This window comes from Triturus cristatus, chromosome 1_1 (genome assembly GCF_964204655.1).
Source record: "Triturus cristatus chromosome 1_1, aTriCri1.1, whole genome shotgun sequence".
Classification (NCBI taxonomy): Eukaryota; Metazoa; Chordata; class Amphibia; order Caudata; family Salamandridae; genus Triturus; species Triturus cristatus.
The window spans coordinates 94,922,234-94,938,435 of NC_140579.1; the positions used below are offsets into that span (position 1 = coordinate 94,922,234).

General features: G+C 45.7%; 1 protein-coding gene across 1 annotated transcript in view; it reads right to left on the minus strand.

Moving 5' to 3' along the window:
• LOC146869599 (butyrophilin subfamily 3 member A3-like) overlaps positions 1-16,202 on the minus strand; it is a 299,341-nt gene that overhangs the window by 141,339 nt on the left and 141,800 nt on the right. Inside the window, exon 3 of the mRNA XM_085608183.1 lies at positions 4,863-5,225. Within this exon, the coding sequence (XP_085464309.1) occupies positions 4,863-5,225 (363 nt within the window). The remainder of the gene's footprint in view (positions 1-4,862; positions 5,226-16,202) is intronic.

Consider the following 16,202-nt stretch of genomic DNA (forward strand, 5'->3'; position numbering starts at 1 on the left):
ACTGTTTTATCCAAAAAGAGAGGTCTCTTAGGATAGAATCTTATTCTATACTGACTATACTGACTGTTAGTGCGTGTACAAGCGTCTAAGTGTCTACACTAGATGCGAGGGGGTAGGAATATTCCATGGTAACAGGGTTTATGAATTACTTGCATGAGGACAGCGAGGCCTGGCCCCTTTGCACGGTAGCTGGAGGAATGTTTACCTAAACTGCTAGACAGGAATGCATCGGATGAGGGGCGGAGGAGATAATCTTGAAGGTGAAATACAGTTTTCTGGCAGGCTACGGGCTGGATCAGGCACCGTTAGCCGCGCAGGGAGTAAGACAAAGTTCATGGTCACAGATGCAGCCTCAGACTGGAGCTTTCAGAGGCAGAAGGCAGGAAAAGGCTTGGTGACAGAATTCGGGCCTACTCGCCTGAATCTGTAAAATGTGGAAAGTGAACCACATAAAGTCGGTGGCCTTTCATACTTAGAAAAGGAATATCTGACCCATTCATGGTGGATCTGAAAGAGGACATGTTGACGGTGGACGCACATATATTTGCGTCTTCAAAACTGGAGCATGAGGGAACATACATGTACGTATAGCATGTACATGGAGCCGTTGGGGTCTACGATAGGGGACATTCTGATCACAAAATTCATATTTCCTCAGTACAGTTGTTGTTACCTTCTGTTTCACCTACCTTTTCTCCTAAACTAAGTTCCCTCACCACTGTTTCCCCACATTCTTTTCATCCTTTGCCTCAACATGAACAGGTTAGGCGTGCGGAATTTATGAATAACTCCTTCGTTCAGCTGCTACATCAGCATCAGTTGGTGATGAATACTACCAATTGTTGGGTGTGTGGGTTAATGCCACATACCATGGATAGGGGTATTCCATATTTGGTCCTTCCTTACAGCTCCCAGGGTTCGGCTCGAGCATTCCAAACTATGTTCCGTAGTGCACTAGATTCCTACCCCAGTCGAGAGCCACGTTCTGTCAATTTTGGTTCTGGGCCGTATCACAAGCCTTTGGCGATAGCGATAGCGGATTTAGATAGAGATGTTTTTGATCCATCGCTTATCCCAAATGAAGAGGTGCAGGCTTATAAGGATCTGAGCGAGGCTGAGTATAGTACGTCAGTGGGTGATAGATAGCTTAAGAGCTCGTCCCCAATATGGATTGTACCACACCTCGGTAATTTCTGCTTGAAAGGTTTGGGTCGAAATCCGAGAGCACAACTTGGGAACAGTGCTTGCACTGACACGTATGTTCTACCGATGCTCTCTTCCCCTGTTTTTCTGACCGCTAAGGGCACTTATTTTGTATGTTATGAACGCGCATATACATGGTTACCCCGTGATTTTTCGGGTACCTGTTATATTGCGAATCTTTTACCACCGACTTTCACAGTCGCCTCAGATTATCACAAAACTAGAGTTGTGAGAGGCGTTATTAGCAAAGAGGATACTGCCGGTCAAGAAGCAGGAGACTTCTTTAAGGGTTTCTTGCCGTTTTGGGGACCTATGGTTAATAGTAGGAACCTAAGACAGTTGACCCGTGTAGTTGAGTCGACTGCTAATATTACTGCAAGTGCCCTTGGTAATTTAACAGCTGAACTTCAGGCGGATAGACTGATGACGTTGCAGAACCGTATGGTTCTAGATGTTGTTCTTGCAGATAGAGGTGGTGTGTGTAAAGTTATCCATTCGAGTTGTTGCATTTTTATTCCTGACAATGCTCCAACTGTCTACCAAGCCATCTCGAAGTTGCACAAGATTTCCGAGTCCATACACGTGGACGAAGGTAATTGGACGCTTCTAGGATGGTTTTGGGGCCTGATGTCAACTTGGGGTTGGAAGATTCTGATGATCGTAGGGGTTGTTGTAACGTTTCTGTTCACGTGTTGTCTTTGTGTACAGTGTGGTCCTGCCTATGTGGCCTATGTGCTACAACGTGTATAAGACGGCCATCTGTTACCAAGGAGACGTTGATGAATAGAATGATGTTCCAGCAGCAACTGAACGATCTGATGAATATTGAAATAGATTCCGATCTTGACTAGTGCTTGCCTACATGAGGGCAAAAGGAGCGTCTGAGGTTCCGTGTGGGACGGAACGACACTTTTGAGTGGTGACGAATATGGATGAGTTGGGTATCCACGAACCGCAAATGACGAGTATAGTGGGTGTACGCAGTTTCGCTACGTAACCACGTATGGTTCGTCTTATTTTTGGGTTTGTTCATCTGAAACCTCGGGTTCCATTTTAGATACGGCATCCATTTTGTTTCTTGCCCTCAAGTAGCCAGCGAACGGACTTTGTCCGCTTCGTGACCCTGGGACTCCCAAGCTTACACGAGGGACACGTGTTCCTTTGAGTGTGACTTTTATGACGAGGGAAATGACACGGCGAAGGCAGATGGCGCCGCTCGAGGCTCATCTTGCCGTGCCGGTCTATTGTTTCAGTCATGCATACATTAGACACGAGGTCTCTGATCCCGTTATCAAGTTTCCTTTATTACTCCTAACACTCTTCTCTAATCTGTTGTGCATCCTTGTCCTTTCTTTGCATCTGTTTTTGTCCCTTCTCCTAATGTGTTTATGGTCAGGATGGAATGTGTTTTATTGCAGCGAAGATATGTTTTTACAGTTGGGAACTGGCAATACTGTTGTAATTATGTTCCGGCCTCCTGAAACATGAGCACGACTCTTTGAAGTTTATTGTGGGAACTGAGTTGTAATCTTTGTTCACCATACTGTTCTATGGGAAAAACGTGTATAAAAGGAGCGATCCACTTTTTCAATTCGAAGCAGTCTCCGAGAACCTACACGTTGTGTACTTCTTGTGACCTCTGTATCCCTGCAGTAAATAAACGCTGATCTCTGACGTCGCTGGAAGTGTCCCGTGTCTCTGTGTTTCGTACGCCAGAACAGGTAACCCACGAAGGTTTCAGGTGTTGTTCCCTGGCACCGCTGGGTCTTAGAATAACCCAGTCCTTCAATCCAGGAGTCCCAGACTGAAGGAGTGGGTCCCAGGATGAGTACTTTGGTCTTGTCCGAGTTGAGCTTGAGGCAGCTGCCTTTCATACAGTTATCAGTGGCCTTCATTCCACTGTGGAAGTTGGTTCTGGTGGTTGTGGGTTCATAAGTGAGGGAGAGGATCAGCTGGGTGTTGTTAGTGTAGGAGATGATGTTGAGTCTGTAGCTTCTGATGATGGCTGCAAAGGGGGCCATGTAGACGATGAAGAGGGTGGAGCTCAAGGAGGGACCCTGGGGTACTCCACAGCTGAACTCCGTGGGTTCTGAGAAGAGCTGCGGTAGTCTGACTCACTGGGTCTGGCTGTGAGGAAGGAGTGGATCCAGTCCAAAGCCTTGTCGCGGATAATGGCATCGTGGAGTCTTGTGATTAGGGTGCGGTGGGAGACGGTGTCGAAGGAGGCCAAGAGGTCCAGTAAGATGAGGGCTGCAGTCTCACGTCAGTCGATAAGAGAGCTATTGTCATCTATTGCAGCGAGGAGTGCAGTCTCTGTGCTGTGTTTGCTTTGGAAGCCAGATTGGGAGGTGTCCGGGACTTGGTTCACTTAGATGAACTTGGAGAGTTGGGCATTGATGGCATTCTCTATGACTTTGGCTGGGAAGGGAAGGAGTGAGATTGGGCTGAAGTTCTTCTAAAACTCATAACAACTCCATGGTACATATCTTATATGACTTTGTTTAATGTAAAGCACATTTTTACCGATTCGATTTCAGAAGTGCTCTTGAAAACTAATAAAACAATATTATGCATTGAGACTATAAGCCTGGGAAGCACTTCTACCACTCATAACACCTCCAAATAGGCACTGGGTGAACTAGGGGGGAATGGGGCTCTGCCAAAGGAACGTTCCGAAAGAGTTCTACAGCTCACAGTCACTCCATATGAGGATGGAATTAACCGAAAGAATCGGTCACTAAGAAAGGCTCTCCAGAAAGCACTTGTTCAGCAAATACTCACAAGGTAAAAATGCAACTACAAAGCTTTATATGTAAGCGGCAAAGGGTATTGTCAAGTATAGTCCATGAAGCACCTCTACGGTAGGGCTGTTTTTTGAGTAGGGACAGTTTTATGGCCGAAGGGGCAGTTTCGACTGTCCCTAATATTGCCACAAACATTGCCTGCAGCAAACAAAAATGCAAACAGTCTTCCACGCCATGCAAAATACCCATGCAGTGTGTCTACAAAAGTTCTAAATTGGCTTGATTCAAAATATGAGTCACTATTTTTCCTATCTGATTTTTATAACATGGGCCGCTTTTATTTGGTGCCCAGGACTATTTTATGTCCCAGTCCAAACCTGCCCCCAACACTAGCAATCACTTCATATGGAGAGGAAGTGAATATAAAACAGACACAAGTCTTTGTCACACGGAATCTAGATTAATACTAAATAAATTAGTGCATTTTGCTTATTTTTATGCTATGCAAAGACCACTCACATGCAGATGCACATACATACATTCATTAACCGTCCATATGGACAAAGAATGGCACCTCAGGAAGTGGCCCGTCCATAGGAACTATTCAAAGCAGTTCTGCCACTTAGAATGAGTTGATAAGAGGTGCCACAATCACTCTTTAACATAGATCTCAGTACTATAATAACTATGGAAGGTTATGGTGGAATCAAGAGAGCTGCTGTGAATTGTCACATTTGAACTGAAACAAAACCATGGCGAAGCATAATACAAGAGCAGAGGGGGCAACATTCTTGCCAATGTTGAAGTGTGAAGATTGTGGCACAACACTTTTCTTTTAATTAATTCTATACTGTAAATATGACTTTCGATCCTATAGTGGTACAAATATACAAATCAATCCACATAGGCACTGACCTGCTACCTGTAGCTCAAATTCTGCAAAGGTGTTCATATCGCGAGTTGTGGATCTGAAGGTGCACATGTATCGCCTGGCATCAGAGCGGGTGAGATTGGTGAGTGATAAGGCCACAACGCTGTGTGCAATATCTTTTTTGATCATTTGAGTTCTTCCTTTATACTGTTCATCTGTCTTATCGTATTCCGTCCCCTTGTCATAGAAATGCACAAGGTAGGTTTGATTCTCTGTTGCCCAGGAGACTTCTAATTCCTCTGCATTAATAGGGGGGTTGAGATGGCAGGAAAATATGGTCTTCCCACCAACAATGGCACAAATATGCTGACTGGGCCCTACAGCCTCAACAGACTGCACAGCTGCACCTGTCAAGAAAAACAGAAGATAACTTTCAGCAAAGATGATAGTGCAGTAGTGGTTCAGGTCATAAGGTGCACACTAGAAGGAAAGAGCCCAGACATGTTTAATTCTCTAAAGATTTTATTGTCTACCCCTACAAATCTAAGCTAAATTCATATTTTCGTCCATTTTAGTAGGTCTTGTTATAAGCAGAGAGCAGTATGCACATTGTGTCATTGACCTCAACAATTTGAGTCATGAACCTTAAACAACCTAATCAAATGTATCAGTTGAGATATTCTGAACCTATGTGACAATATCCTTAGAAAAGATGGTATCATTATACAACAGGTAGCAGTGCACTACTGCACAAGCTGGAAGGAGACACCATTTTCCACCACTGGTGATAGTAAACATTGCCATTGCGGCAATCCACATTTGTATCAGAGCACTACAAACCACCATGTCCAACTCCGCTGTATCCTGCTTAACACCCGCTCCCTCTGTAAACACACCATGGAAATCTGGGACACCATCACCACTCGCCCCTTGGACATCACCTTCATCACCAAGACATGGCTCAACTCTTCCTTGAAGCCACTGTCACCCCGATGGCTACAAAATGATACACCATGACCGCACCAGCAAAAACGGAGGGACATTGCCATCATCTTCAAGGAAGCCATTCAATGCACCACCACTGCCGACGACCATACACCTCTCATGGAGCACCTCAAATTTAGACTACAGACCGAAGCCATGACTACAATTAGAAGCACTCTTGCCTACAGACCCCGGAGAACCCGACAAGCTTTCTGCGATAACATCTCCAACCTTATCACCCCCTTTCCATAAACTCCCACCACTACGTTGTACTCGGCGATCTCAATTGTCACGCAAGATGACCCAAACAACACCAACTCCACCAACCTCCTCGAGAACCTAAACAACATTGTCCTCATCCAACTGGTAAGCAAATCCACGCACAAAGCTGGCCACAAACTAGACGCCATCTTCTCCAGAAATGGAATCAAATTCACCCACGTCACAAAACTCACCTGGACAGACCACTCCATCCTCCACTTCACAAACTCCAACACACTGCACACCAGCACCAAGCACTACAGCTCCCTCCACTGCAGCTGGGGCAAGGTAACCTAGACCCAGTGAACACAGGCCCTCAGCACCACTCACCCCAAAATGTCAGCAGACATCAACAAGGCTATCCAGAACTTTACCACCTAGGTTACCAAATGCGCTGACAGACTCACCCTGCTAAAACCAGCAAAATCCAACAAGACCGCCAAACAAGCCAGCTGGTACACCCCAGAGCTGTGATCCACCAAGTATCAATGAATAGACTCGAGAGATGGTGGCACGTCGCCAATATCCCCTCCGACAGAGCCCCCCCAAAGCAACCCTCAGCAAATACATAGGCCCTACAAGAAAACCAACAGAGCTGCGATCCCTGCCTGCGTTGAACTGCAGCCAATCACACAAAAACCTCTTCCAGATAGTCAGGAATTCTCCAGTAAGTAGCCTTAGAGAACATCATCCACCCCTCCCAGGAACTCTAAAACACCCTCTCGGACTAATTCCATGGCACGATTGCCACCATCTCCAAAAACTTTGACCCCCAACCCACCAACCAAACAATCACAACCTGGTCTCCACTCACCACCCTGACCACAACAGCCATCATGTCGTATATCGACTCTGGGGCACCCACGAACCCTTACCCACCCCATCCCTTCAGCCTCAGAACCAACCTAATCAGCACAGAACTCACCAGCATCCTACCCATCTCCAACTCCATTGCAACCTTCCCAGACAGCTGGAAACACGCTGAAGTGAAACCCCTCCTAAAGAAACCCTTGGCCGACCCCAGCAACATCAAGAACTATTGACCAATCTCCATTTGCCCCTACCCAGCAAAAGTACTTGAGAAGGCCATCAACCAACAGCTCACTGAACACCTCAAACACAACCACCTACCCCAGGGATACTCATAGTACGGCCCGCGGGCCGCCAGCGGCCCGGCAAGCCTTCCTTGGCGGCCCGCGGACCCTGCAGACATCGTAAGCACCGCCGGTTGCAGCAGCGCGGAGCTATGGGGGCCGGGACGGGTGATTCTTTTAAAAGCCATTCACTTGTTAATAAGGCTTTGTTGTATTTCACCTCTTCTTAGCGCCCCTGCATCTCCCCTCTGATTGAGTGGAGATGCAGGGGCGCTAAGAAGAGATGAAATACAACAAAGCCTCATTAACAAGTGAATGGTCTTTAAAAGACCTGTGAAGTACTTGGGTGCGGCGGCTGTTTGTGTTCCAGGGAAGCTAACTCTGCGCCGGGTAAGGTGAGGTGACGGACAGGGGGCGGGGGGGTGAATGGTAAAAGACTTTTGTCCTATTTCAGCTCGTCATGGAAGGAAGTTGCTAATAATCATAAACCTAAGACTTATTTGTGAAAATGGCAAAAGGCTCTGTAGCCTTATTTTAATCCCAGCCTTATTTTAAGCTTCTACACATCGAATTATATTTTTCATGACATGTTTAATTTTCTTTTCAAAGGAAAAACAAGGTGTTCATTGAGAAAAGTGAATGCTAGAATTGCTACATGTTGCGCAGGTTGAAAAATTGAGTATAAATAGAGTGTTACCTATAGAGCAGGACAGACTGTTTCGTTAATTAGATAAAAGAGATACAAGGCTGATGTTGTGTACACATTAAATATATTGCACGTACAGTATCACAAGTCTCGTTACTGTTTAATTCAGGTAGTCCGTGATCTTTAGATATTTTCCATCTCTGTTGCCTCGATAACAAACCCATCATCGTAAGGTAGACACAAATGGCTCACCGCTGTCATCTCGCGGCGACTCCTCTTTTTCAAACAAGGTGTTGCAACTCCCTCCGTGATTTGTGGCTGCACTTTGAACCCTGAAGGTTACCTACTGAGGGCAAACACGCCCTCGCTGAACAAATGGATAATGCTATGGGAGCTCCAAGGACTCCTTCATCTTTACAGGCCGATGTCCAAGGGGTTCCTTCATATTCTTTTGGAAATTGATAAGAAAACAAATAGAAAAGTAGAGACAGAGAGGGAGGTAGACAAATGCAGTGAGTGAGGCAGAGGGAGAGAGAGAGAGACAGGGAGAGGGAGAGTGATAGAGGGAGAGAGAGAGAGACAGGGAGAGGGAGAGTGATAGAGGGAGAGAGAGACAGGGAGAGGGAGAGTGATAGAGGGAGAGAGAGAGAGACAGGGAGAGGGAGAGTGATAGAGGGAGAGAGAGAGAGACAGGGAGAGGGAGAGTGATAGAGGGAGAGAGAGAGAGACAGGGAGAGGGAGAGTGATAGAGGGAGAGGGAGAGACAGGGAGAGGGAGAGTGATAGAGGGAGAGTGATAGAGGGAGAGTGATAGAGGGAGAGAGGGAGAGGGAGAGACAGGGAGAGGGAGAGGGAGAGTGATAGAGGGAGAGGGAGAGGGAGAGACAGGGAGAGGGAGAGTGATAGAGGGAGAGGGAGAGACAGGGAGAGGGAGAGACAGGGAGAGGGACAGAGACAGAGACAGGGAGACAGGGAGAGGGAGAGACAGGGAGACAGAGACAGAGACAGAGACAGGGAGACAGAGACAGGGAGACAGAGAGAGGGAGAGGGAGAGACAGGGAGACAGAGAGAGGGAGAGGGAGAGGGAGAGGGAGAGACAGGGAGACAGAGAGAGGGAGAGGGAGAGGGAGAGAGGGAGACAGAGACAGGGAGACAGAGACAGGGAGACAGAGACAGAGACAGAGACAGAGACAGACAGACAGACAGACAGACAGACAGAGATGTGTGAATGCCGGGTCTGGTGGCTCAGTGGACGAAGGCGTCTGCTGCAGGGGCCTGTGTTCAACCTCATGGCCAAAGTTTTTTTTTGCTCTAGCCCCGCCCCCTCCCCCACTGACCCCGCCCCCACCGGTGCGGCCCTCGGCCACAAACTACACTTTAAATTTGGCCCCCGAGAGAAAGTTTGTGAGTACCCCTGACCTACCCGATGACTCACAGCCAGGATTCTGAGGAAATATGAATTTTTATGATCGATTGTGTCCCCTATCTTAGACCCCAACGGCTCCATGTGCATGCTACAAGTACATGTATGTTCCCTCCACTTCAAGCTATGAAGACGCAAATACATATGCGTCCAACGTCAACATGTCCTCTTTCAGATCCACCATGAATGGGTCGAATATTCCGTTCCTAAGTATGCCTTGCCACCGTCTTTACATGGTATACTTTTCACGTTTTTCAGCTCTGGCAAGGTAGGCCCTGAATTCTGCCATCGAGCTTTTCCTGCTTCTGCCTCTGAATGCTCCAGCCTGGACCTGTATCTGTATCCATGGCCTTTGTCTTACTTCCTGCGCGGCTAACGGTGCCTGGCCCGGCCTGTTGCCTGCCAAGACTGTATTCAGCCTTCAAGTTATCTGCTCCGCTCCTCGAGAAATGCATTCCTGTCTAGTAGTTTAGGTAAACATCCTTCCAGCTACAGAGCAAAGGGCCCGGCCTTACTGTCTCCGTGCAAGTAATTCATGGCTTCTGTTGCCATGGTAGGCCCATGCCCCCTCGCATCTCATGTAGACACGTAGACGCTTATACACGCACTAGTAGTTAGTATAGGATAGCCTCTGCCTGAGAGACCTTTCCTTCCAGATAATACAGTTCCTTAAACACAAGATATTAGATACGATTTGGGACTAGGTTGTTCTGACATCCCAGACTTCTGTCTCCTCATGTAGGGCTAAATGTCAAGTCCCCTTCACCCTCCAGTTACACGTCAATCACACGTCATGCTACTGTGTGCGCATCTCTGCCAAGTATTTCTGCTGATTTTGCAGGATTCAGTTATGGATCCACCCACTTGTGTCATAATCATAATGACATTTCTAGTACATGCCCTCATGCACGCCTATTGTAACGCCTTTTTCATTACGTATGTGTATTCTTATCTCTCTTCTCAGCTGTCACGCCTTCTGCATATGTCTTCACTGTAATGCATTTACTATATATATGACAACCTGTCAATAAAATTGCGCTCTATCCCTTCCCGAACCTTAGTGGTGACGGAATACGATTGCCTGGTTCGAACCAATTCCTTTGTAAGGAATAAACCCATTTTAAAACCTCGAATACCACGGATTCTGCCTCTTATTTTTACTGAGTTATTCTTATTGAATTTTACCGCATAAATTAAGTCTAGGTAATTAAATTTACCACATAATTGGCGCCCGAATAGGGACACCTCTCACACCCCACGCGCCGGAGGTGCGTTGCAGACCCGGTCTCCTGCCACAGCCGGACGGACAACTACGCGTACCCGCAGGATTTCCTGTATCTCCCTCAGGCCAACGGGGGTGACTGAGGCTGCGATCAACACCCAGACGAGGCGGTGAGGAGTGCGGAGAATCCCGACCAGAGCCTAGCTGAGAGAGCAAGATCCGAGGTATACGGAGGCCCACCAGATTCCGAAGTTCCGAAGTATCTAAGTCACGAGTCGAGTCCAGTCCAGTTTGGTCTAGTCCAGTCCAGACTTCCGAGGCCTTCTGTTCCGTTCCGTGCTTCCCGGTGAGTACCGTTGCTGGGGACGCATCTAGACGTGCACATTGGTTTGTGCCGGTCAAGACGGGTTTGGGTACACAGACCTGGTCTGCACTGTTTCAGCAGTGTATCTGTGCTGTTTAGCAGTACATCTAGTATTATGCAGTTAACTAGTTTTATTCTAATTATTATTGTTCGTTCTAAAATGTTTTAACATGTTTTAAATGTCGTGGTATGAGTGATTGTTCGATCTTCATTACTGTGTTTATTGTATTAAGTGTGTTCAAGTCCGAGTAAGAATAAAGTAGAAAGGTTTAAGATGCCGTTATTTTCAAAATTAAGACAGATAAAAACTAGAAAAGGGATACTCGAAGAAGCCGTTCCCATTCCACCTAGGGACACTCCAGGGTACTTTATGTACCATAAGCATGGCCTAGATGCCGTATTATATCTCGAATTGTGGGTAGACTACACCAAGGATTTAGCAGAGAATCAGAGATGGCCCACTACTGGGACATGGGATGCAGATTGCATCATGAGAGTAGAAGAAGCATTATGGAAAAAGAAAGCCAGACAGTCACAGAAAGATGCCATTGAATTATGGCGTAAAGAATCGCATAGACGCACAGAGAAAGCGCTCAGAAAAGAAGAGAAAAGTAGGGAGGATTCAGAAAAAGCCCGAGAAAATGTATTAATTGAGGAAGGTATCCGAGTAAAAGCCGAACAAGTAGACAGACAACGAAACACTCTTATGAATGGTATGTATCCTCTTCTGGCCGAGGGTTTACCTAAGGCCACCCTGGAAGTACCGAAAGATCTGCCACCTCCATTGCTTCCGACTAAAGTGCACCCCAAGACTGCAAAGGACATTTTCCTTTCTTCCTATTTAGATGATGTACCCCCCGAATATGTTAACCCTCCGCCGCCACGCACACCACCTGCTAATGGCGCTCGACCCCGAGAAAATCTGTCCCCGCTTCTGCAGCAACATACTCCTGCATCTGTTCCAAACCTTCCGCCCGTTCCTTCACTTCTCCCTGCATCTATTCTTCCTACCTTACACCCAACGAATCCTTTTGGACCTAGCACCTCAGGTGGTGCGACAGGAAGCTTTCATACGCCACCATCAGTGCGTCGATTGACTTATAGGGATCTAGCACACCAACGTACACCTCAAACAGCGAATTATGACATATTTAAAGAGCCTCTTACAGATTGCAGATATGATCCAGTACCAGGTAAAGACGACAGAATGATGCTATCATCAGTACGTCTACGACGAGTTGCGAACTATTTAATGATACTACCAGGAATGATTGAACATCTAGACAAAATACATCACTTTGTCCAAACAGGGCAAGGTCCTGAAAGTATTGGCGAAGCCATGGCCTACCAGAAAGTGGACACGCAAAAACTGTTGTTACGCTTCTTCATAAACTGCCTGATAAGACACAGAGATAGGCCAGGTGTAGACGCGGAAGAAATGAGGTCACTCAACAAATGGGGCCAGAATATAGCAGACGGAAAACATGATAAACAGAATAGTATAGAAAGTATGTACCGAAGAATCGGGAAAAAAGTAGAACAAATATGTGAAAAAGAACAGCCTGAAAGAGAAACAGATGCAGATAAAACCGAGTCCTCAGGGGATGAGGAACAGCTAGAAATGACAACAGGACAATTACAATTACCAGCTAGAGAAACGATAGCTTATGTAGAAAAAGGAAGATCCTTCAATAATCAAATACGTCCGATACGTCCAGAAAGTAAGAGAATTTTTCAAGCAGCTATGTCAAACCCAAAGACCCCTGAACATTTGTTTCAGGCTACTGATAAAATACTTCAAGAACGAATGGGGTACCATGTACTCGATTCTATGGATGAACAAGAATTAGCCAGGTCAGCAGTACAATGGGCTGACAGTTCTGATAAATATAGTGATGACGCCCTAGTACATACGTTTTTGAATCTTTCACCAGACGAACAGCGTTTAGCTGGTATATACATGATACAACATCTCCTTATATTATATAAAGGCCAACACTCCGATCCTGGTCCCCTACCTGATATACTGATAGAACTACTCATGAATAAATGGAGAGGTCTAGGTACCGATCTAATTAAAGTAATTCTAGAATATCGGCACAGATATAGTGCCTTTTTGTGTCCAGAACATGATCCAGCTCCCTCCATGGAAAGAAAGACGTACTACATAGACAGACAGAATCCCTTACGCGAAGTACACCCAATTAGAAATGATGATAATACTTTTAGACGCGTGTTCGTGTACACGCCTATAACTAAAATAGAACTATTGGAAATGAAAAAATGAGTGCCCAGCCATGATAGAGATCCAGCAGGTTTTCATCGTGAAATAAAAGACATGTTACTCATGGGTGATTATACCTATCCTGACATTATGAAAATATTGAAAGTATTATTGCCTGCCGGTATTTACGAGAAACTCAAAGAAAAAGAGTGGGAGGTGGGAGAACAAAAGATTGATTGGACAGCATTAGAAAACGAAGAAAATGCCCGAACTGCAGGCGTAGGGCTTGGAGACAAAACTAAAGTATTACCAGGATTATTAGTACAAGTATTGCCACGTTTATTAACTACGAAAAAGGAAGACTGGGGAGCAATCTCAGCTTGCAAACAGAAACCTGATGAAGACACTAGTGATTTTTATTCCCGATTTGAAAAATGTTTTGGTATTAATAGCGGCCTGAAAGCAAGTAGCGATTCATATCCACATCTCTTTGTAACAAAATTAGTTGAGAATTCCTTGCCTCAGGTTAAGAACAGAGTATTGAAAGTAGAGAGCTCTTGGCAAGCTAATACCCCGTCACAAATGTTACAAATGCTACAGTACCACCAGAATAGAATTAGAGAAGAACAAGAACACGAACAGAGACGTGTGAAAGACACGAAAATGAAAATGCTCATCGCCCAGTCAGTTCCAGCTGACAGTCATAAAAAGGGTGCGACACAGTCCAGTAATTCAGCGGTTCCTGTTAAAGGGACATGCAACTATTGTAAACAGCCAGGTCATTATATAAACGATTGTGCAGTTCTGAAACATAATATCTCTACGGGTAAAACCAAGGAGAGACCACGTCCGCCCAGACAGGATAAGATCCAACAACAAGTTCCCCAGAATGTACAGCCTATGCAAGTTGCACAACAGATCGTAGCGGTACCACAGTCACAGCCTATTGCCGCAACACAAAACACGACACAACAGATGTACCAGTATGCGCAAAATGACTATCCCGATTATCAGCGATACACATGAAACAGCCTAGAGAGGGAAGTTGGCTTACCCCTTATTGAGGTTCCCGTAGATCAAGAGGGTCCTTATGTACATAGTCAAGTATTAGGGAAAGACAGAAAGTTCTTAATTGATACAGGGGCAAGCAGAACAACTATAAGTCACGACGAGGTTCCAGGGGCACCCCTCTCAGGCTCACAGAATGTTTCCCTTGGATTTTCAGGACAGCCTATTGTTAACGAAGTATCGCAACCTCTTCCTCTTGCAGTCGGTCCATTAACACGGACTACAGATCTATTGCTTACAAAATCATGCCCAGAAAACTTGTTAGGTATAAAGACACTGAAAGCTCTAGGAGCTGTAATATGTTGTTCCCCGGAGGGGGTACGACTATTTTTGCGCGACTTTAAAGGTCACTATGTATTTAGAGACATGGATCACCGGTTACAGAATGTCCCTGCACATTTATGGGCACAAGGCCCTACTGATGTAGGTTGTATGCACATTACACCATATCGAGTCACACTCAAAGCAGGAGTGGTATTACCACGAATTCGACAATACAAGTTACCCCCAGATGCTGTAGTGGCTTTGCTGCAAATCATTGACGAGCTCATTGCACAAGGAGTGGTTGTGGAAACCGACTCCAATGTGTGTAATTCTCCTATAATTCCGGTTCTTAAACGAACTGATCCAAATGCACCTCCAGTTTATCGATTGATTATTGATCTGCGCGAATTGAATAAATGCATTGTACCACAATACCTCGTGGTTCCAGATATCTCTTCATTATTGACAGCTATTGATTCAGAAGCAACGTTCTTTACTGTAATTGACCTCAAGAACGCCTTCTTTAGCGTCCCAATCGATCCGGAAAGCCAATATTTGTTTGGATTTAGTTTAAATGGACGAAGCTTCAAATTTGCACGCGCACCTCAAGGATTTACAGAAAGCCCCAGCATCTATAGCCAAGCACTGAAAAGACAACTTGACAGTATCCACATGCCTGTTAACACTGCACTGCTTCAGTATGTCGATGATCTGCTGATCACCGCCCGAAGTGAACCCGAATGTGAAAAAGCATCACTGACGGTTTTACATTTTCTGGCCGACAAGGGGCACAAGGTGTCCCCTTCGAAGCTGCAATTCTGTGTTCAGCAAGTTGTGTACCTTGGGCACTTGCTGTCCAAGGGGGGAAGACAGCTCACACCTGACCGCATCCAGTTAATTGTAAACATGCCACCACCCAAGACACAAAAGGAGGTGCGGGCCTTCATAGGTCTCACTTCGTACTGTAGACAATGGATTCCCCAATATGCATTTTTAGTAAAGCCACTCATTCAGTTGACAACCCAGGAGGCAGCGACTTCGACTGTCCTCCCTTGGACTCAGGCACATACACAAGCTTTTGAAGACTTAAAGAAAGCCTTATGTCAAGCACCTGTTTTAGCGACACCATGTTACAGTAAGCCTTTTACACTTTTCGTTACAGAACGTGAAGGTACTGCCTTGTCAGTACTCACTCAGGAACAAGCAGGTTCACACAAGCCGTGTGCTTACTTTTCTAGCACATTAGATCCAGTAGCTCAGGCTCTGCCTACGTGCCTGAAATCAGTCGCGGCGACAGCTTTAGCGATCAGACAAAGCGATTCCATAGTATTAGGACATCAGTTGACAGTGCAAGTTCCACACTCCGTGGAAGTTCTTTTAAACAGAACTCAGACTCAGCACTTGACTATAGCACGACTGACAGGTTACGAATTAACATTGTTTCAGCCACACATAGAAATCAGACGCTGTAGTACATTAAATCCTGCCACACTTCTGCCATTAAGTGGAACAGACCCATTGGCACATGATTGCATTGAAGTCATTACTATTACGACAAAACCCAGACAAGACTTGACAGATGTTCCATTATCAGATCCAGACCTGACACTTTATGTGGATGGTTCATGCATGAGAACAAGTACAGGAGAATTAGTGGCCGCTTACGCAGTCACAACAGACACCGAAGTTATTGAAACAAATTGTATTGACACATTGTCAGCTCAAGCAGCAGAGCTCATCGCTCTGACACAAGCCTGTATTCAAGCCAAAAATAAAAGAGTCAACATATACACAGATTCACGTTATGCATTCGGAGTTGTACACGACTTCGGAGT